Source organism: Rhipicephalus microplus, chromosome 2 (assembly GCF_043290135.1).
Source record: "Rhipicephalus microplus isolate Deutch F79 chromosome 2, USDA_Rmic, whole genome shotgun sequence".
Classification (NCBI taxonomy): domain Eukaryota; kingdom Metazoa; phylum Arthropoda; class Arachnida; order Ixodida; family Ixodidae; genus Rhipicephalus; species Rhipicephalus microplus.
Window position 1 is genome coordinate 301163726 of NC_134701.1, and position 23975 is coordinate 301187700.

At 47.6% G+C, this 23975-nt stretch overlaps 1 protein-coding gene across 1 annotated transcript in view; it reads left to right on the forward strand.

Moving 5' to 3' along the window:
• Positions 1-20655, forward strand: part of LOC119178755 (uncharacterized) — a 70006-nt gene extending 49351 nt beyond the window's left edge. The window contains exon 2 of the mRNA XM_037430000.2: positions 19526-20655. Coding sequence (XP_037285897.2) covers positions 19694-20530 — 837 coding nt within the window. The 5' untranslated portion in view covers positions 19526-19693 and the 3' untranslated portion in view covers positions 20531-20655. The remainder of the gene's footprint in view (positions 1-19525) is intronic.
• Positions 20656-23975: the final 3320 nt, after the last annotated feature.

The window sequence follows — 23975 nt, forward strand, 5'->3', positions numbered from 1 at the left end:
GGTTAACGCGCTAACGATGCGTGGCCGGCGCAGGCGGGAGATAGAGCGGCGGCTCCAAAACCCTCTTTGGCGACATTCCACTCCGTTGGCGCCGCTGTCAATCAGCAGGCGACGTCTCGTGGGGCCGGCCTCTGTTGCTTCCTCCGTCCAGACGTGGCGAGACTGTCCTTTTTGCACTAATCCGGCGTGGCAAATGACTCGCTGGGTCAAGGCATAGCCCGATCGCTACAGCTCCTCCGCCGACGGGAAGATCTCGGACGTCGGGTAGTATCAGCTGCTCGACGGGAGAGATCACAGTAACCGCAGTCTCCCAACACCATTTAAACCACGAAGACCAACCGCTAGAACCAGCAAGCGCCGGCAATGAGTTTTCGGCAACCAGGCCGGTCTTTCAAATGTGCCACAATGCACCTACGCTTTTTTTTTCTTAAATGGCAACCACACTAATACTCTTGCCCACAGCTAAAAATTTCGATTACTCCAAATACCCCTTAAAATCATTACGGAAAACGTCCCTCAACGTTCCGTATAACTCGACGCTCAGCTAAAGAATTCAACTGATCCCTCAGCACATACTAAAATACAAAGGGTAATGCAATTTCGTATACTAACACGCTTATTTGCCGAATGTAGTTTCATGTCAGCCCAAGGTTTTAAAGAACGCACAAGACTTGGCTGTGCGCTCTAGCCCGACATCTTACTCTCATCCAAAGAGCGTTAGCATACCCACACGCACCTAACCATAGGCGATATCTCTCTCACCTAGGTATCCTTAAACCCTCATCTGAACGTGAATTTTCTCGAGAAACAAACGCAAGGAACAATCACACTTGAGGTACACGTCAGGAGTGCGTAACAAAACAGGCGTTAATTTTGCGCCAAAACCCCTGTACCGAATGTTTCTCCCCCTGAGCATTTCGAAAATTGCTTTGTTTGGTTTTATTCTAAAACCTTCCCAAACATTGCTCATTTACTCTATTGAAGACGGCATGCGATGCCGCGCTTAACTAAAGGGCACGAAGCATAGAAACTCCGGCGCCGCTCGACTACGCTACCGCGCTTTCAAAACTAGCGGGCGTACCAAATCTTCATTTGCGACTTGCGTGCTCGTATCTTAAAAAAAACTCCTTTCACGCAGTCGGTTGACTGATGCGGGCCACTGCTTCCGCATAACGCTGAACAATTCAACTCTAAATTTTGACAAAGCTTACACCCAAACAAAATCCAGAGGGAAGAAAAAAATGTCCAAGCAAACTAGCTGTGGAGATGACACAGGAACACCACTTTAAAACCAATTATAACTAAACAAGTATGTTTCCAAAAAAAACTCCTGTGTCCAACTCTCCCTCCTACAGCTGTCGATCCCCCTTCAGCCGTACACGCGGCGGTCGTGGTCTTCGACTCTGAAAACGCGCGAGACGACAACGTGCACGAGCAACAAGCTTAACTGCAGCGCTCCGCCTCATTCGCGATTTTGGCGGTCTTCTATCAGTTCGGCGTAGGAGACCGGAGCGATGCGTGGGACAGAGTGGCCATGCTTTCTTTGGGTTAGCTCGCGTGTGGTGCTTAGCTATTGTGGCTTTTCCTTTTTTTCTAGGACCCCTTCTACAATCCCGTTCCCGCAAAGCTTTAAATCTTCTGCGTACATTCCGTCGCGGGGATGCGCGCTGGGGCCTACCCTTCCGCTGTTGGAACCTTACTTTATGCCACAAAGGACCTTTCTTTGAACTGACTGGTAACCTACTCTTAGGCCGCTCGCCCGGCTGATTGCCCCCTCTTTCACCCCTTCGCTTTGTCACTCGCGTACGCCTCTCTCGTTTCCGGCGACGTCTGCCACCGACCTGTCCTGCACCGCTTGTAAATTCGTTGCAGGTTGAGTTATCAATGGTTTTACCGCTCAAGGGTGCCTCTGCACCACCTGCCACAGTGTTTCGGCACTTTGATTTCTTGGCTCTGTCGCCCTGTCTGGCCGATTCACCTGTGCTAACGCTGTACTCAGGTGCGCCCTGAAACGTTCTGTGGATAGAACGGAAAGACCGGCGCTCTCCACGCAATTCCATTCGCGAACCCGCTTTCCTCTTACTTTTCGTCCGGTTGCTCGGACGCATGCAATGTAATTTTGACGCTGCTGCAAAGCTCTTATTTGCTACGCTGACAGGTTTTGCGCCTTCTTTTACACGCGTAGTACTGTTCGTCTTTCTCGCGGATTTGCGACGTCTCTTTCGTCTGCGCCGCTTTTTGCGTGTCGCTTCCGAGCCTCCCGATCGCATCTCACCCTCGTGAACCCTCTCACAGCTTTCGTCAGCTGTCTCAGTCACGCGGTCTAAATGATTTTCGCCCTGGTCATCTTTATTCTCACCCTCTAGACCGGCGGACTGGTCAACACACTTAAGAACAATGCAGCTGTTTCCCTTCGAAAAATCTTGCTCGCATTCCTGAGAGCTGTCTGCAACTGCACTGATACCCTTCTCTACGCTCGCTGCTTCTGAGCCTTCTCCGGTGTTCTTGCCTACTTCGACCTCATTTGCAAGATCCACCGCCGCGACAAACACAGTTGAGGTCTGTGCCAGATTCTCTACAGCTATTCTAGCTGTTTCGCTAACATTTAACTGGCACAGTACCTCGTCGCACTCGCTCTGGCCTTCGTCGGCCTCTCTACTCACTGCAGCATCTTTAGCAGCACTCAAACTCGATTCGCCTTTGAATCCGCTGCTATGTTCACACGTGCTAGCCTTCTCTAAAGCTCTGGGCTGCACCTCGCACTTCTCGTGCGCTACACTTGCGGATGGCTGAATCTTCCACTGCGTTGCCTCGACTTTTTGTTCTGACAGTTCAATCTCTAGGCTGAGTGCTCGCTCGAACTCTTCACCTCGCTCCCGTTTTTCTATCTCCCATTTGCTCTCACTATTCACCTTGGTGCTATGAGAGACACGCGGACCTCTCTCAGGCTTGGTTTTAATACCAGCACACCGTCGCGCGTTCTTCAACGGAGCGTTCGGGAGCTTGTACTCCATTTGCTTTCTGTCAGCTCTAATGCCGAAGCACCGCAGTAAGGCTGCCTTAGCTACATTGTAATTATTGAACTCCTCCTCGGAAAGGTACCCTATTCTACCAATTGAGTCGCACGGAAAGACACTCAATAAGGCGATAGACCAATAGTCTTCGTCGAGCCTTAGGTCTCTGCAAACATTCTCGTAAGAGGTTAGGTAACTCTCTATATCCTCGCCCTCTTCGAATACATGGATCCTCGAATTTACTTGAGACCATCTAAGGCACTGTATTGATCTTCTTGTCTCTTCCAGTTTTACCTTTAGGGTTTCCTTCCACTGCTCTCTCTCTTGCTCTCGCCTTTCCTGACGCTCCTGTTCCTGTTGTTGAATCTCGTTCCACGTTTCTTTAATTTCTTCACTGGTCAGATTCAAGCCCTCGATAGCGCCAACAATTGCGTGTTTCTTCATCCCCACATCTACTTCTGCTCCCAGCTCTTCCCCCAGAATCAGGAGCTGATTCTTCAACAAACGCTTCAAATCCATGACAGAGAACTAGTGTGGTGCAGCTCACTCTCTACCCAGAAGTTCCGTAAACAACTGCTTCTGTGGTAGCCTCTACCAGCGAAAAGATTGCACTTCTATCTTATCAGCCTGGCAACCAAAAAACCAAAGCCAGCACTCACCAGTCCACAGCTGTCCGTCTCCATGATCTCGGCGTGTTGTTCATTCTCCGTCCTCCAGGCTCACATCCAACCGCTTGCCATCCAGTCGTTAGGGATGGGAAGGAAGGTCGCTGCTGATGGCATCCCACCGCTGCCACCAGTTGTTGCGAGTCGCGGCGACCGCAGTCTGCGGGTAGCGGGGCCGATCGCCGTCGCTCCGTCGAGCCAAGGACTAGGGGAGAGCTTTGAGCAAACTTAACGGATTTATTTACATCGTTACAGGGAGTTGTCGAGATGACAGAAGAGAAGAGAAGAACTAGTGGTTTCACAAACCACGAACGTGGTGGTTGAACTTTACTTAGTTCAGAGCGACGTCCAGCACTCTGCCGCGTCGTTTTATGCCCTGTCGGGCTCCTCCTCTACGAGTCGACCACCAATCACGCACACACAGGTGAGGGGGGGGAGCATGCAAGGTCCCCGTGAACACTGCACTTTGGTGGCGCCAGCAGAGCTCTTCCTCGTCGTGTGTGAGCCTTTAGTCGAGAGTGCCCACGATCCTGGCCGCATACTTCAAAGGGTCCGCCGATTATGTTCGCTCAATTAGCGGGGCGATCCGCGGCAGCCGCCGCGGTCTCCCCCAGGAAGACGGCGTCCTTGTTGTCCTCTTGGTGGCGTCTTGGCGACACTACGTCTCGTACTCCGGGACAATGCCTGGCGGGCATAGTCAGTCAGCGGGTCGGCTACTTGACAATGGATTAAACAAGTGCCGATCTTTTGAGAGGTGCCCGGTTCGTGGATTCCTCTGGGGAGAGCCCTTTGACCAGCGCCGTCGTCGTCTGCCGGTTAACGCGCTAACGATGCGTGGCCGGCGCAGGCGGGAGATAGAGCGGCGGCTCCAAAACCCTCTTTGGCGACATTCCACTCCGTTGGCGCCGCTGTCAATCAGCAGGCGACGTCTCGTGGGGCCGGCCTCTGTTGCTTCCTCCGTCCAGACGTGGCGAGACTGTCCTTTTTGCACTAATCCGGCGTGGCAAATGACTCGCTGGGTCAAGGCATAGCCCGATCGCTACAGCAGACTCACCCTACCTGCCCGAGCAACAGCACCGCTTTTTTACAGCTCAGCATAGTAAAAAAGCGCTTCAACTGCCATCGGCCGCCAACTCTACGTCCGCCGGCAATAGGATACGTCGCCACGGCAAGACCCCCGGTTGAACCCAGACACACGCCCATTGCAAGGATTTCATTGCCAAGGAGTTGAGCAGCTGACAGCAGAATGGCAGCAACAAGGTGGGCTCATTTCATCTTTCGATGCTCAACGCGCAGCTCAGCATAGTAAAAAAGCGCTTCAACTGCCATCGGCCGCCAACTCTACGTCCGCCGGCAATAGGATACGTCGCCACGGCAAGACCCCCGGTTGAACCCAGATACACGCCCATTGCAAGGATTTCATCGCCAAGGAGTTGAGCAGCTGACAGCAGAAGGGCAGCAACAAGGTGGGCTCATTCCAAAGTAAAAAAGCGCTTCAACTGCCATCGGCCGCCAACTCAACGTCCGCCGGCAATGGGATACGTCGCCACGGCAAGACCCCCGGTTGAACCCAGACACACGCCCATTGCAAGGATATCATCGCCAAGGAGTTGAGCAGCTGACAGCAGAAGGGCAGAAACAAGGTGGGCTCATTTCATCTTTCAACGCTCAACGCGCAGCTTAGCACCATTGTTTCACATACGTCCGCTCCGAGACAAAACGTGCAAGCAAGAATGGACCAGGACGAGCTGACGCATGAGTGTCCAAATGTCATACCACAAGATGAAGCTTCCGCATCAAACGTTCGGCCGCAAAGAAAAACAACCCTATCGACGAGGGCTAAAGAAATGTACCAAACGAGCCGCGAAGAGCACTGCCGCAAACTAGATTCTGTTTGGAAAAACGTGGAGAGCGCTCTTCAGGCACTGTCACGCGCTAAGGGAGAACAGTTTACCGGCGCCAAAACGCACCTTCGTGCAAGTTACGAGCGCTACGAACGTGCCACCGCAAGATACTCAGCCTTTCTCGAGAAGGCGAAGACGTTTGAAGCCAGACACGAATTACGGCTCCAACAGGTAATCGATGAAGACCGTGAGGCGATCGTGAGCGAAAAGTTACGAGAGGCTACGCCACAAGAACGCGACAAGGCACATGAAACAGCAGCGCAGTTCTTTCTATCGGTTCACTCAAGAGCTTCCTCGCGATCACGACGATCGGGCTCCTCCACGATTAGCCTGGCTGCTGTGCAGGCCCGCGCGCATGCAGAGGCCGTCAAAGTAAGAGCTCAGTTTGGTCGTAAAGAGGCCGCAATGCGCTTAGAAAAGGCAAGAATTGAGGCCGAGCTTGAGGTACTACAACATGAAAAAGAGGCAGCTGCTGCAGACGCTCAGGCAAGTGAACTCGAGGCAGCTGTGGAACGGGATGGCGGGGAGTGTGTGCGCCCACACCCACCTTTAGACCGGACACTACGGGTGTCGAGCTACATCACTGAGCAAGCCGCCATACGTGATGCCGAGCTTGCGTCTCTTCGGGCGCCTGTTGTTCATCCGAGAAGCCAGAGCTTGAAGCATGCCAAAGTAACCAACCACCTCATGGACTTGCGTGACTATCATCAGCCGCCTGCGTACACGCCGGCACCTAACCTGTTCGAGAAAACGCGAGAAGAAAACGAGCGTTCCCTGTCTATAGAAGATAAAGCCTTCCTCAATATCATGGATAGGGAATTATACAAAGACAGGTCAAACAACTGGGTTGCCCTTCTGCCTTTCCGCTCACCAAGAAGACGGCTTCCGAATAACCGAGAACAGGCTCTCTCTCACCTGTACTCGCTGCGACGCACGTTGCGAAAAAACCCTGAGACAAAAGAGCGCTTCGTGCACTTCAGGAAAGAATATAAAAGAAGGCGACGTCGTGCTCATCCGGGACAAAGAAGCAAATCGCAACGATTGGCTCATCGGCGTTGTCACCCAAAGCCTGCCCAGTGCGGACGGAATGGTGCGCAAGGTGGAGGTGAAGATTGCAAGGAATGGCGCAATAAGGAAACTCTGCCGACCGATGTCAGAAGTGGTGCACTTGTTTTCGCCATCAACAAACTGTGGCGTCTAACAAGCAGACACCAGACGGGGAGTGTGCCGTCCCCTCTCGAAGAGAGCGGCCAGGAGCCGTGTTTGCCTTTCAAGTGCCGCCAAAGGAAGTCGGGGGAGACGCTTAATCCCTTAATAGGGGCTACTTCCACGTCTTGAAACCCCTTTTTCCTTTGTTATGGCCACTTTAAACGGGCGCCGCAAACGACCTTCAGAGCGTCATTTGTCATCTTCTCTGTCAGCTCACGGAGAGAGTGAAAACACCAGTCGTCGACGGAAGAAGAAATGCCAAGCGGCGGGCAGACTCACCCCACCAGCCCGAGCAACAGCACCGCTTTTTTACGGGGGGACTTACTGAGTGCTTGTGAATGTTTGTTGAAATGTGACCCCAATTCCTGTTAATTAAAGTTACTTTTGTTTAAATGTTCACGAGTGTTCGACCGTTAACTGGCTGGATAGCGGACGCTTTGACCCGTCAAATGCGAGCTGCGAGACCAGCATAGTAATTTTTAGCCGACTTTGAGAATTTATTGTGAATCGCACGCCACGTGGGCTTGCGTGTCTTCGGTAGCCTCCTCTACCGATCGGTAGCGTTTTCTGAAAAATGCTCAAAAAGTGTTGCAGGGCCCCTTTGAATTTGAAGAAGGGCTTCGCGGCAAAGTGTATTTCTTTTGAATGAGTGTTTTCACGGTTTAGCATTTCTACACTGCAGTAAAACCACCTCTACAAGTGGTACATTTGGATTAGTTATTCGTTTCTTGCGAATACTTCGAAATATTCAACGATTTAAATTTGAACCGAAGCGAATTCAAATATCGTACTATTTGTTCGAATATTCACACAAGTCTACTGAGAAGGCATGTAAAAGGTGATGGCCGTGGTTCGTAAATTCATTCTTCAAGCAGTCTTTAAGTCCAAAGGACCATGAGATGGCAGTATGAATTTATGCCGTTACACCTTTTCAGAATAACTCTGCACCTTTCCATAAATCGTAGTGCTATGCATAACCTCCTCTAACGGCGACGTGCATGACATTATCATATGGGAGGACAGATGTGCCGGCCTCTCAAATCACTTTGACTTCGGGCACATCAATCTTCGTTTGCAGCGCATGCTGCAAGTGTCTTACACAAAAGTATTCTTCGCTCATGCTGCTTCATTTGAGATTTTTCGAAGGGCCCGTAAACTACGTACCTTCGATATATATATATATATATATATATATATATATATATATATATATATATATATATATATATATATATATATATATATATATATATATATATATATATATATATATATTTAACCCCGCCGCGGTGGTCTAGTGGCTAAGGTACTCGGCTGCTGACCCGCAGGGCGCGGGTTCGAATCCCGGCTGCGGCGGCTGCATTTCCGATGGAGGCGGAAATGTTGTAGGCCCGTGTGCTCAGATTTGGGTGCACGTTAAAGAACCCCAGGTGGTCTAAATTTCCGGAGCCCTCCACTACGGCGTCTCTCATAATCATATAGTGGTTTTTGGACGTTAAACCCCACATATCATCATCATCATCGATATTTTTTTGACAATTCAAGTAGCAAAAACCCGCATCGTGTGCAAGATACTCTCGCAATCAACGATTATGCACGTGGCATCGCTACGAGCCATTGGCGCGCCACTGATTCCAAGAAACAATCCTTCCTCATCGCATATGCGGCCCTCCGCGTCATAGATTTTCCTAATATATACTAGAGGGAACTTTGGCGCTAGTGTCTATCGTACCTGCAACGCACGGCGCTCCAGCAAGCATGGGAAAAATTTCAGGCAGTGACTGCTACGACCCGGTGAAGATAGCGCGAATGGTCTCTTCACCCGGCTTGGCTTGGATCCGTACAAAGCTATGGCATTTGGAGAATGGTGGGTCAGGCAACCTGATGTTCTCTGTTGAGTGTAGGTACAGTGGCTAGAATAAAAACAGTGAGTACACTACAGTGGCTAGAATAGACACTGTAGTGTAGGTGTTCTGTGGTGAATTAATCCTGGTTCTCTGGGCATTTTTTTGCGTGTGGCTTGCTGTGGCTTTTGGTTAACAGTGGGTCAGGCAACCTATGGTTCCCTCGGTGTGTGGCGTGTGTGCGTGCATGCGTGTGTAGGATGAGCTGTACGCGATCGCGAGCTGTACACATTTGTGTTGCGCTGAACTTGCGCCGATTGCGGTCTCCTTGTAAGTTGTAGTGGGCGTGGTCACGGCGATTGAGCTTATCGTTGCCCTTGTGCTTGACGAACGCGAACGGTGTTTGCAGCGCTTGAACTCGCGGTAGGGTCCCTTGCACTAGAGACCGTATTGTCACGCACCAAGAGCCGTAGAGACAAGACAGGAATAGCGGGGCAGAAAGACAAGAGCATGTATCTTCAGACGAAGCGCTAACACACCCTTCTTCTTTGTTCTCTTTTCCTTTTTTGGCTCGCTAGGGCTTGTCGGCTCACAAGTCTAGGTGACATTGTTCTCCCTCCCATTAGAGCATCGACTCAATGTTCATACACAAGGCGACAGCAGGGCCCATAAGGAAAAAAAGGGGGGGGGAGAGAAACGATATTTTAGTGCACAGGGCATATGTAGCTGCAAAAAAAAAAAAAAGGGGGCCTTTGGTTAGTCATAAAAAGAAAAAAAAGATTAGCACAGTTCACAGCTTGTTCAAGACCCAACGGACAACGTAAAAAAAGAAAATGTTTGCTGCCCGGGCACAATAAGGCGAGTATCACCGCGTAAAATAAGGCTTTAGGCGGATGACATGCACAATATCTGTTCGTGGTGAGTGGCGGTGGGTCGTTGCCGAGCCTCCATCTGGAATGACCTCATAGTTGACTTCGTTTAACCGCTGTAATACTTTGTATGGTCCGAAGTATTTGCTCAGGAGTTTCTCGCTGAGAATCCGCCGTCTAACAGGAGTCCAAACCCACACTTGGTCGCCAGGTTTATAGGTGACTTGTCAATGATGGATATTGTACCTTCGGGCGTCTTCTCATTGCTGCGATCTTATGTGCACGCGGCAAACCCTAGGTGGCTATATTTGCACTGTCACTACGTGCTTCAGCAATATTTTTGTGATTGCTATTGCTAATATTTGATGTGTGTGTGTGTGTGTGTGTGTATGTGTGTTTGTGTAAGAGAGAGAGGTGGCAGCGTTCATTGTACAAATTTTACTGAGCATGAAAGTATCTTTTTCACTGTGCTTGATCATATGCTTTGGCAACTTGCTTTTTGACTGTTTTGCCGCGTGCTCATCGAATGTATCACTTCATCAATTAGTGGCATTGCAGCCATTTTATTGGTCAACGAGCCCGATTTTCTGTCTAGGTTAAGGGAAGATGCTACTCGAAGACACTTTTTTTTATTATTCACTTTAGAGCAATGAAACGTGAGCTGTTTATGAAACTTTTTATGCTGATTTCAAATATATAATTAGTTTTCTTGCAAGTTACACACGTTTAGTTCTGAAACATGACAAAGTGAAAACCTTAACCCTTTTGCCCCCCTCTTTTCATCCTTAAACTTCTGTAATTTTTTTACCATTCGTAGTTCATAATGCTTAAAATAAAGTGTAGAGTGCAAATAACTAATTAAGAAGCACATACAAAGTATGTATTACGCGAGAAAAATAATAGACGTAAAAGTCCATACTTCACCTACCCTAGTAAAGGTATACATATTTTTATTATACAATAAAATATTGAAATTTAAACTAGATAATTGCTCTTATCATACTTTGGAAAAATATTGGGCGAAATTGCATGCAAATCCGAGCTGTAGGAGTGCCCGAAAAAGGAGGGGCACATTGGAAAAAATGGCAAAATTTGTGTTTTGAGAAAAACGAGTTTTAAAGTTAAAATTAAGTTTTTATTTATGAAAGATATCATTAAATCAGATAAAATTTGCACACCAAAACGAACAATCCTTCTTGTAGTGGCCACTGTGACTAAAATACGCCAGCACTATGAATTTGTCCCTCTCGGCTTTTTCGAGCCTACTCTTCACAGACATTTCGCTCACAGACAGGGCTATGAAACGTTTGCCAAACTTCCGCTCCGTATGGCCGAGCCTTGTGCCAACTGCAAGCTAGGAAGAAGGTCGACAGGACTGTGGAATCCAAACTAAGTCCAGTGTCATGCCATTTTGCAGCCATGTTTTTGCCACATACCGTCTTACATAATGGCAATGTCGTCCCTGCTAAGTTCTCTCACTGCGAGCTTTTTCGACCTCTCAAGATTAGCGCTGACGTCATCCACTGCCGCATTACGAACTTTCCGGCTGACGGATGTGAATGACTTTTGATGCATTGGCTTTTGCAAGCCAACAACTGCCTCAAATCGGACCAGCTGCTCGTAGCCTATTCTTACTAAGCGCGCCGCACAACGGATTTCACTTGCGAGCAATGCCTTTTTCATTCATAACGGTGATAATAACACGAGAAAAGCATTGTTCAGCTGCGCTGCTCATCAAGACATGGACCCCGCTAATAGGTTTCACAGCGCGTAGAAGAGTGCTTCTTTTTATTAGTTCTTGCGCTGCATCAGCGAGAAAAACTGTTGGTATTTGAAGAGTCAGGCTAGACTCTTCGACTCATGTGATCAACAATAGCGAGCGGCGGCGCATTATCGGAGGCAAAGTGCTCGAAGACTGCACACTTTCGACCTTTTAACAGGCACCTTATGTTCTTTAGAGGCAATTTTAAAGCATTTCCAGTCAAGTCTCGACTTGTATTATTTTTTTCATAACAGTGAAGGTACTAATGTTATCAAAACAGGCGAAAATAAAAAATATCGGTAATTTTGAAAAAAAAATCACGTTTTTCGACCCGCATCTTTCCTTAAGGTCGTTTCGAGGCCCCTGATTGGTTGTGGCCGCTATGTTGCCCCAGCCCACCTCGCCATTGGCCCAATGCTCGCTCCGGGAGATGGTCGTCTGCTGCTTGTGTGTAACGAGGCATGGCTGACGAAAATTGCTGATTTGTGGCGTGTTCACTCCTCGACGATAACTAACGATATAATTATGCTTTAGTTAAGATTTGTGAGCGGATACTTGATTAGATTACTACCAGCGCGGCGCCTCACCAGAGTCGTTTTTAGGCCTAACTTCGCTGACGGCGAGACGAACTTAGCGGGCGAAAACGACGTGCTAGCGCACTCGTGAAAACGTGTTATACGCAGGCAACGAAGCACATTACTCCCTAGCTCCTCGTAACTGCGGACAGGCATTTCATGCATTAACAGCAGACTGTTAAAAGCCATGCAAGTGTTACACGATGTAATATTGATTGAGATTCTGATCGTGATTGCAAAATGCAGAAATGAGTCGTTCCTGGATGAGAAACACGAATCAAATTGAAAGAGCCTCTATGGCACTACTCAATCCTCATACAGCTGCATGATCAATAGTTGTACATAAACAAGTGTTCGACGCCTAGGTATATAGTGCGTGCGGTTTGCACCCCGCAAGTTTTAGATGTGGAGCATCTAATACTTGAGGCTTGTAGTGCGGCGCCGTCCGCAAGCTTCCTCCTCCTTCTTCCACCATCTGTGCATCCCTTCCTCCTCTGCACACCGCGCGCGCTTCACTCCTCCACCATCTGTGCACCCTTCCTCCTCTACACACCGCGTGCGCTTCTCCTCTTCACGAACATTCGCTAGCTGTATAATGTAGCGCGCATGCGCCGTCACGCTTCGAGAACATCGGCAGCTGACGCGCGCGCATGCGCCGTTGCGCTTCTCCCCCTTCTCGAACATTCGACAGCTGACGCGCGCATGCACCGTCACCCACCATCTGTGCCGCGCGCGCTTCTCCCCTTCGAGAACATTCTACAATTCTTCTGATTCTCCAGTGGACGCGCATGTGCCGTCGCGCTTCGAGAACATTCAACAGCTGACAGTGCATGCGCCGTCGCGCTGTATATATACTCAAGGTCGGCGCTCGCTCGCTCAGTTGCCGCTCGTCGGTTGGTTTGTACGGCGCGTCGACGTCCAAGGTCGCGGTGAAATGAATTCCAACGAATCCACAAACACAATGATCGACGTCCCTTCGACCAGCGCCGCCCTTTCGCATACGTGTGTACGTGTTCACTCATTTAATACCCCCTCCTACAACCACGTTAACCAATTTAGCCATCGACCCAAGTAAGTCGCAATTTAACACTCCATTTCACAACCACGTTAACCAATTTAGCCATCGACCCAAGTAAGTCGCACTTTAACACCCCGTTAACCAATTATATGCTCCGCATCCTCCTCAGTGTTCCCCCGAGGGAAGCTGCGGGCAATTTTTTTTCTGCCTACGCGTGCCTCATTTTCCGGCGTGAAATGACACCGTTGTAAGCAATGAACAAACTAGTATCAATTCCTTTCAGAGATAAAAAGTAGATAAGCACCTGTTTTGTTTTTTCTGTAATTGGAAACTTGAATTTCTAAGAAAAAAAAAACTTCGTCCATGTAGGATGACAGCAAAAAAAAAGCGCTGAAAACATGGTGACTTCTTTTAATGTATAAAATGTTGTACAATTACATAATTTACAATTTGAGACTTACGTATGTCATTGAAGGAAGGTGACTCTCTTTTTATCTTAGCACTGTTTTCATAAACTTTTTGTATTACTTTTTTGTGATGTTATACCTGTATGTTTATTTCATATTTGTTGTACATGATTGACCACAATTCCTGCTGCTTTGTCAACTTGTGAACGGGGTCCGGACCTCGTCAAGCTCTTGAGCTTTTAGTCCTGTACTCCACCTTATCTAAAGGAAATAAAATGATTGATTGATTGATTGATTGATTGACTGGTATATTGAACAAAACGTACTAAATGACATTAAACATATGAACAAATGTTGTACACACAGATGTACGTTCAACATTTGCATATGTTTTATAAAACCAGTTGTTTACATTTGCATAATGATGCCAGAAGCAACACGAGTGTTATCAACATCAGTTGCGGTAAGCTGACATGTAGCTCTTGTGCTCTCAAGGGTGATAGTCCCGAACACTGCTACATAAATCTACCAAAGCGTATGGCACTTAACTACACGACGTGAACTGGTCATGACGACTGCATCGTAGAAGTGCATGTGTAATTTTTAGAAAATTCTCTAGTTAACATTGCAACTACAAATGACCTTTCAAGCAACATTGTGGCTGAGTGGTGTCTATTTCCACAGCAGTGTCGAGACCTGGTGTGGCTCTTTGGTAGAATACTTCATTGCCACGCAGAATGTTTCATTTTGATTTCATGAGTGAATTAAACCGTTGTGAGCACACATTAACAGTATTTGTGCTATGAAGTGGTTTTTCTTCTAGTAAAAACAAGAAATACGTGACCACGGCCCCCTTTATAGTGTTACTTTAGGTGACCGCCCCTCCCCCCTCAAAAATGAGTGGCTGGATCCACACCTGGCTTCACATACACCAAATTTGGTGTTACGTGACATCAATAGATGATGAAGGTATATGACTGGTGCAAACAGTATAAAAATGACATGCGTGTCATGTGAGAACATCTATACCACGCTCATGATGCAATCACAGCCATTTCGCTAGCTTCACATATAACGAATTTGGTAATTATGTGACGTAAATAGACGATGAAGGTAAATGACATGTCCAAACATGGCAATCATGATATGCATGTCATGTAAAACATCACTACATGCTACACTCATAGCTGGCGCGTGGCCGTTTTGCTAGCTCCACATATACCAAATCTGGTATCATGTGGCGTGAATAGACGATGAAGGTGAATGACATGTCCAAACATAATAATCATGACATGGAAGAAATGCTCGGTATAATTTACGTCCGTTTCGTAACATTCTTATTTTAAGCAACACTTCAAGCTTCCTCATTCGTGCTTCATATATAATCGGTTCCCACTGTACGTAGGATCTGCCATTTTTTAAATTAACGGACTCATGAGCTTATTTCTCATTTTCGGCATTCACACTTTAACGCCTTAGACCCTGGGTGAATTATCTGGAATTGCACATGTGTGCCTGGAAGCCACCTAAAAAGTGGGTTCTAATAGGCCTGGCCTTCCTTCGATGTGTCTTAATCCACTATTTGTTTACTATGCTTCCAAATTACAAGTGTACGTTCACTCTTGCCTTCTTGCTAAATGAGCTCTATTTCATACCTGCCAGCTTCATAATAGGATGTGACAGTATTGTGTGCCCTAAAATAAAGTGATATTCATACCCTGGCTTCCTTTTGGCTCCGTTGATACCAGTGATGCATGCATAGTCCTTGTGCAGCTCTAGCCATGTAGTACGAAACACACACACACACACACACACACACACACACACACACACACACACACACACACACACACACACACACACACTTTTTCAAGAAAAAGGTACATGTAGGAGGGAGTAGAGATGAACTGTCAAATTGCTAAGGGGTTCTTAAGGTGGGGCTACCTCGCTGCACTAGCTGGGCTTCTGTCCAGCCTCGGCCACTTTTTAAATACAATTAAGTTTTTGCTAACTCGATAATGAGCAGAGTTATGCGTTTGTGTTAGCATGGAGGCATATAAAAGCAGCATGCAGAGACCAAAGTGAGAAGCAATATTGCATCTTTACCATTCTTAACATAATTATTTCTTTTAACGACGATAGTCTTTCTTGGGGACCTTGGACGCAAAATTTCTGTCTGTCTGTCTGTCTGTCTGTCTGTCTGTCTCTGTGTCTGTGCATTTGTCTGTTTGTCCACTCTTAACGGCATCGGGTACTCGAAACAGCAGACCCCAACCGCAGCACCCACCAATGTTGCTCAAGGTTGAGCGTTCATGCTTGTGCAATTGTCAATTTAAAAGCAATTATTGCGCATGTCTGGGGCACCATAACAACACCTATATGTTCTGCATGTGCGTCTTTTACTAGAAAAGGCATACATAAGTAATTTTAAGGACCCTAGCGCTTATCACGCTGCGCTGACCATGCAAAGCTTGCACGGAACGGGGAGTGTTTCTAACGCTTTGCTAAGACGAGACGGTGGTGGCACCAACCCGTCGCCTTGCGTTCTACACCTTATCACCTCCGGGACGGGCGCGCAGGGCATGCGCGCTTCACTTTTCAATATAACTGCCAGATGGCGCTCATGTCTCACGTGTGACGTGGCTTGATGCGCTCGTTCGCGTCCGCTGCACGCTCGAGGCACTCTAAAGCAGAGCCTCCAGAATACCACTCACTGATTTTCTTGCGCAGAACATCAAATAAATGTCTTGTTCACTCTCTCCACACGCAAGACTATCGCCTTTCGATGACATTTGCAGAAACATGCAGATACGGGGGCAATTTTTTGTGACTGATTTCTCCAGTCACTCTTCAGCATGTGGCTATACCAGGCAATCTTATGATGCAAAATAGTTCCAAAATATTCTGTGTAAAAGTTGAGCTGTGTTTTCCGGGGCACATTTAGGTAGTGTGTAGGCTGCATTAGCATTGGACTGGATTAAGTTGTGCATTACTTGACGGGGAAGAAATTTAATAGCGCCATAAAGAAAAGGTGGGTGAAAATGACAGACACAACACACACACACACACACACACACACACACACACACACACACACACATATATATATATATATATATATATATATATATATATATATATATATATGATTCAAAAAAGAAATTCTGTGGGTCCGGTGCAAATATAATTAAGAATAAAAGAGCACACTTACGAAAATTTGATAATTGTTTACTCTACGTTTCGGCCGTGGCACGGCCTTCGTCAGGATCCTTCGTCACGGCCTTCGTCAGGATTGAATCCTGACGAAGGCCGTGCCACGGCCGAAACGTAGAGTAAACAATTATCAAATTTTCGTAAGTGTGCTCTTTTATTCTTAATTATATATATATATATATATATATATATATATATATATATATATATATATATATATATATATATATATATATATATATATATAGGCATGGTGGTTGAGTGGCCGTAGCGTTGCATATAGTCCAGTAGATCCTCCGTGAGCGGTCACAACGTGGTTTATTTCGACGTTTCGGCCTAGAGTCTGGCCTTCATCAGGATTAAAGATACAGTTTGTTGGTGCTCAGCTTTATACAATCTCAAATCGGAGGGCAAAGAAAGAGGAGGAAAAAGACATTAAAGAAAAGAAGGAAAAAAAGAAAAAAGAAGAAAAAGAGAAAAAGAAAAAAGGAAAGAAAAAGAAGAAAAAAGAGAAGAAGAGAAAAATAATGTACGGTGGACGCCCCTCGGGTGCCCCCTTCCACTCTTCCCTTCCCTTCCCCCTTCTCCCCTTCACCTTTCTGATGTCAGGGGTCTGTGTATGTTTCCGTTCACTAACGCATTTCTCCCGATCAGACGGCCCCTCCTGGCACTGGCAGTTCGGTGTGGGGCAAAAAAGAGCTTTTCAGGAATTCCTAAGCCTTTAACTACTCGGGGTCCCGTAAACAATTCGTCGTAGAAGGAGGGGTGCCGCGTATTGTAGCAGAGGCTGGGGGCATTTTAGAAAGTTCTAAGCCTTTAACTACTCCGCGCCCTGTCAACATTTCGTCGTAAAAAGAGGGGTGCTCCGTATTGCGGTAGGCTGTGCAAGCGGGTGCAATGCGAATTCCTTGCCCGCTTCTGGATTACGCGTGTAGTATGGGCCTCCCGGCTGTGCACAGGGTTGCTGTTGGGCATGTCATGCATGGCACAATTGATTGGGAAGTAACATAAAACAGAAAACAGACGACAGCTGCACTTAGGAAGAGTAGTTACACTTGGAATTGTTTTAAGTTGTCCAGTGCCCTTCGCAGCTGCAGTGCCGTGAACTCAGTTACTATTTTCGTTGTTGCCGTTATTGTTTTCTAAGGCTTTAATTGCTGCAAGTGTACCAGGATTCTCATTTATTCCTCTATCGAGGGTGTTAAATCGGTGGATAAGGTATGACTCTCGTTGTTCACGTTCTTGATTTGATTTAAATCCCGTCTCTAAGAGCGTTACTGATAGTTTGTCGAATGCATGGTCGGGAAGATTGAGATGTTTTGATAGAGGTAGACTTGGGGCTGATTTCGCATGGGCTCTGTGATTATTGAAGCGAATCCTAAATGGTGTTTCTGTTTACCACATTAGAGGAATCGCATGTTAGGTTTCCTCGTATGTTCATTGAAAACTTGGATTGCGTGCTGGTTGCTTTGTCTGTTTCTCGCATCGCCTTACATACAAGACATCGTGGCTTTAAACAAGGGCGGCATGAATTATTGGGGGGTGATGTATTAATTTGGGAGTGGACAAGGGTGTCTTTGAGGTTACGTGGTCATCGGTAAACGACGCCTGGAGCGGATGGGAATGCGCGTTTCAGACGTTCACTTTGTTCCAGAATGTTGTAATGTTGTTTAAGGATTTTGTTTACATTGGGGAAGTTTGTGCTGTAAGTCAAGCAGAGGTTTGTTCGTTGTGGGTCTTCTCGTGGTGGTCGTTTCATAAGTAAGTCTTCACGCTTTAGTTTTCTCGCTTTTTGAACTGCGTCATTAATTACATGTGGGGGGTATTTTTGCTTCTCGAGCATAAGTTTTAGCCTCTGTGAGCTCGTGTCAAAGTCAGCGTTTCTAGAGCAGATTCGCTTAAACCGGTGAGCCTGGCTGTATGGAATACTGTTTTTACAGTGGCGTGGGTGATCGCTTTGGTAATGGAGGTATTGTTGTCGATCCGTTGGTTTGCGATATAGGGTTGTAGAGAGCTTCTCTTCTTCTATCGTTATGGTAACATCAAGAAAATTTACGGTAACTTGCGAGTATGTGTGTGTGAAGTGTATGTTCGGATGTACAGCATTGTAAGTGTCGATAAAGCTGAGAAGTTCGTCCTCGCTGTGGGTCCAAATAAGAAAGATGTCGTCTATGTACCTTCTGTATAACATTGGTTTCAATGAACTTTGTGCAAGAAATTCAGATTCTAGCTTTCTCATAAATATGTTGGCATAATTAGGTGCCATTTTGGTGCCCATAGCGGTCCCGCTGATTTGTCGAAAATACTCTTGGTTAAACTCGAATGAATTTAATTCGAGGACCATCCTCGTCAAAGTTGCAATGGCAGAGAAATCTGGGGTGTTAGATTGTCTATGGTTTGTGTACATGTTTTGTAATGCAGCTATGCCGTCATCGTGAGGAATATTTGTATATAATGAAGAGACATCAAGAGTAACCAAGTACGAGTTTTTCGGCACACAGATACCTGCAATGTCTCGAAGCAAATGTGTGGTGTCTTTTATATACGACGCGAGGGTGCATGGAATGTGGCTTATTAGTTTGTCCACGTACCCTGATATGGGTTCAGTTATTGTACCGATGCCTGATATGATTGGTAGACCTGGGTTACCAGGTTTATGAATTTTTGGGAGGATGTAGAAGTTACCTGGACGAGGGTATGCTGCTTGCATCAGTTTGGGGTCAGTGTTGGTTATCTTTTCTGAATCCAACAGTTCTGTTGATACGATACGTTTGTATTCGTCTGTCGGATCACCTGGGAGGCGTTCGTAAAATCTTGAGTCGTCTAGTTGGCGGTATGCTTCTTGTAAGTAGTTGGTTGTATTAAGGACTACAATTGCTCCTCCTTTGTCATGCATTCGAATGTCTCTAAATACCCACATAGAAAGTACTACCAGATTTTTCCGATCAGCAAAAGTTATTAAATGACTTTGCCTTGAGAATCACCCACAAATTATGTGATTATTATTTGTGATTCACAAATATTTACTTTTTTCATTCTTTACAGGACGTGAATTGCGTTCGGCTTCCATTTTTCATCGGTCAAGGAGTGTAAGGCAAACGGGCAACATTCATGCTGACCTCAAATACTGTCGGAGCAAGCGAAAGGCCGACTCTAGTCTACGTGCACTGATTTCTGCAAGTATACTTTGTAAGAGCGCTCTCCGCAAACTTCATGGATTCGGCCGGCCTCGACGAATCTTGCACGATGCCGTACCCCGATGCAGACTCGGCGAATGCCGAAGAATACGAGGCCCTGTACCTACAGTCAGTATACCGCTTAGACACCCTGGACCGTGCCTGCAACGAAATGCGTTTTTTGGTTCGTGACATGGAAATGACAGAGCAATGGCTACACGAGTTGCGCCACAAACACTCCAACCTCACCAAACAGATCAACATTGCCCAGATTGACCTCGACAAGGTCGACGAGAGGCAGCGAAAGTGCAATGTAGTTGTATTCGGACTTCCGGAGTCGGAACAGGATCCGGAATGGTGTGGTGAGCTTGTGCTTAAGCTCGTCAACAGCCACCTCAACTTCCCTCTTACATCGGATCAGATCGTGAGCGCGTACAGACTAAAATCTCCTTCAAACCCCAGGCCTATTTTGGTAAAGCTCAGTGGAGAGCCGAAGAAGTGGGAAGTTCTCAATGCCAGTGGCAAGCTTAAGGGAACGGGAATCGGGATACGCGAGGATTTTTCCTATACTGTACGTCTGCAACGTCGACTGCTCGTAAAAAAAATGCACGAGGAGCGGCGCGCCGGCCGCAGGGCATGCCTTAATAGTAACACATTGAAAGTAGAGGGTCGGGTGTATGTGTGTGACAAGTTCTGCGAGAACTTGGTTGAGGTGTCAGACAATGGCGTGCGAATTGAAAGGGTTTCCAGAAACAATGCAGGCTTATCTTCGACGCTGAAGTTAGACGCACAGTGCCTTAGTAGCGGCTGGCTGGAGGAACACTCCAAGACCATATCGGACAAGATAAAGATTCTCAATGGTAATTGCAGTTGAGCTCATAGTGGTGGTCTGTCATCCTTATAAAATATTGGTGGTAGTTTATTGATTATGTTTACTGATATATGATCACAATACTAATAATGGGTATATTTTAAATAAATATAATATACACGAAAATATTCGAGGTAATTTGGTCATTGAATATTTTCGATCTGCTTTTATTGCGAATCTTTTTTCTTGTTTCAGCTTCTAAATATTCACACTATAAACTTTATGGGCATTGTCACGTCAGCACAGCTTACTTACAGTATGAAGCGTGGAAGCTTGGGCAAGTTGGTAGGACATAACTGAATGCAGGAACAGCGCAACCTACAAGTAGTTACTTCGTAACTACGGAAGCGAAAAAACACAAGGACAGAAAAGAGCGCTGACTTTTTTTCTCATTTTTCGCCTATATATGTACACCACTCCGATATTAAATCTTTGTTGAAAGTCAGCGCTCTTTTCTGTCCTTGTGTTTTTTCGCTTCCGTAGTTACGAAGTAACTACTTGTAGGTTGCGCTGTTCCTGCATTCAGTTACTTACAGTAAGCTGGAATCTACACGAACACATTGGCACTAAACAACACAAAGCGATCCTGCTCACGTGGTAGCTCGAAAACGCGCCTTCTGTCTTTATGAGTGTAACGCCCTCGTTCGGGCGGCGCGCAAACCGGAGAGTGCGCGATGGCGACAGAAGAGAATAACGAAGGCGCTAGGCCGTGGCACGTTCCTGGCTGGCATCGGTTATCGTTCAGGCGTGTCTTTCTTTCGCTCCTGTGGCATAAGCCAACAAGTGGTGACCTCGGACGAAGACAATGACTGACTCGAATGCACCCTCAACCGAACAAGCCTCACGTCCGCAGGACGTCTCGGCCGTGCAACTGCGTCTCCCATCTTTCTGGCCACAGGACCCGCAAGTTTGGTTTCATCAGGTCGAGGCGCAATTCTCCCTGCACCGACCTCCTTCGGTCGACCGCCGGCCCGTCCCCCGCCATTCCTTGGTCGTCAGAGGCCCAGGCCGCCTTTGCTGCTGCTAAGCAAGCGGTTGCTAACGCCGTGCTTCTCATTCATCCACGCAGCAACGCCCCTACTCGGTTGATGGTGGACGCATCCAGCGTGGCCGTCGGAGCCGTCTTACAGCAGTGCATTAACTCTGAGTGGAGACCCTTGTCGTTTTACTCTCGGAAGCTACTTCCTGCTGGGACCCGCTACAGCGTCTTTGGCCGGGAATTACTAGCCATCTACGCTGCAATACAGCACTTTCGGCATTTCTTGGAAGGATGCTCGTTTTACGTGCTGACTGACCATAAGCCACTGGCGTATGTTTTCCGCACTAACTCATCCAAGTACGTGCCCCATGAACTCCGCCATCTGGCTTATATATCGGAGTTCACGACTGACATCCGCCACGTGAAAGGAGCTGACAACACCGCCGCAGATGCCCTTTCTCGTATAGCCGCGGTTAACTCTCCATCGCCAACCATCGACTGGGCCTCATTCTCCTCGGCACAGCAGGATGATAGAGAGCTTGCCGCTTTTCGGGAGAACCCCCGTTCTCTCCGACTACGCCTGGTGCCTCATCCATTATCATCTGAGCGCTTGTGGTGCGATGTCTCAGCTGACCTTCCCCGCCCTTTCGTTCCCGCTTCATTACGACACACCGTTTTCCACTCCTTACACGACATCTGTCACCCTGGCATTCGGGCTACTCAGCGTCTTCTCACCCAGCGCTATGTCTGGCCCGGAATCAACGGTGATGTGCGCGCTTGGACGCGCATGTGCCTGCCCTGCCAGATGACAAAGGTCTCCCGTCATACTAAGACGCCGCCCCAACCTTTCCTTCCACCCGTCCGTCGTTTCGACCATGTTCATCTAGACATTGTGGGCCCTCTACCAGTGTCTCAGGGGTACCGTTATATATTGACCATGGTCGATCGCTTCACACGCTGGCCAGAGGCTGTTCCAATTCAAGACATCACAGCCGAGACAGTTGCCCGCGTTTCCATTTCTACGTGGGTATCCCGTTTTGGCTGTCCTGGCACCGTGACAACAGACCGTGGACCTCAGTTTGAGTCCTCGCTGTTTACTTGCCTTAATCGCATCCTCGGAGCCAGACATTGCCGTACCACGGCTTATCATCCCTGCGCCAACGGCATGGTGGAACGCCTTCACCGACAACTGAAGACCACCTTCACTATACCCGCCTCAATAGAGCAACCTGGGTTGATGCCTTGCCACTGGTGGTCTTAGGTTTACGAGCCGTCATCCGGGCAGACCTGCAGTGCTCAACAGCAGAGCTGGTGTATGGCACTTCTCTACGGCTTCCGGGAGACTTCTTCACGTCAACGAAGCTACCAGACCAGCCACAGCAATTCCTACAACGCCTCCTCGACTGCGTTCAAAACCTCCGGCCCACTCCACCCAGACCTTCCGAACACAAGACCATATAAGTCCACCCTGATCTGGCCACTGCAACACATGTTTTCGTGCGCCACGACGCGGTCAGACCACCTTTGACACCAGCCTACGACGGACCATTCCGCGTCCTTCACCGCACCCCCAAAACTGCCACTCTACTTCAGAACGGCCGTGAAGAGACAGTGAGCTTGGACCGACTCAAGCCGGCGTGCCTGGAGACCACCCTAGAAAGCCTCTCATCTACGACTGATCTTCCGTTGGAATACCACAAACGGCATGTCACATTCCGACTTCCAGTCTACACGGGGGGCCCTGTAGCGCCCTCGTTCGGGTGGTGCGCAAACCGGAGAGCGCGCGATGGCGACAGAAGAAAATAAAGAAGGCGCTAGGCCGTGGCACGTGAAGCCACGGCTCACGTTCCTGGCTGGCATCGGTTATCGTTCAGGCGTGTCTTTCTTTCGCTCCTGTGGCATAAGCCAACATAAGTATTGCGGAATGGGCGTCTCCTTCCCAATCCTATTCGATTCCGGGGAATTAAAACTTGCCATAATTCCATTCCTTTCAATTCTTCGAAAGGACAAATCCTGGCCCATTGCCACCCCGGGAATAGCCATGCAGTTCAATTCTAATATTTCCTCAGCGTAGCAGATACATATTTATAGGTTTATTGAGTTAAGATTGAAGGGCCCATAAAGTGACAACTCACTCCTCAGTGCGCTGCATTAACTACTTGGCAACGCCTCTCATACTGTCCATCTCACTAATGGTGAGCTATGTATATACACCATTTACCACTGGCTTACTGTCAGTGCACTTTAAGGAAACATTCTTGAACAATGCATGTACTTTGTTTAAACAAGCTATGCATGGTTTTCCTAAGCAATGCACTAGACGAACTGGACAACTAGACTCTTTGGAAAGAAAGAATTCTGCGCTACCGACAGGACTTCATGTCGCAGAAGAAGGCTGTAAAGGCGCTCCTGCGCTTCTTGCGTTCATCCGGCCTCTCCAAACGACTGTGATCGGACCGCCGTGCATGT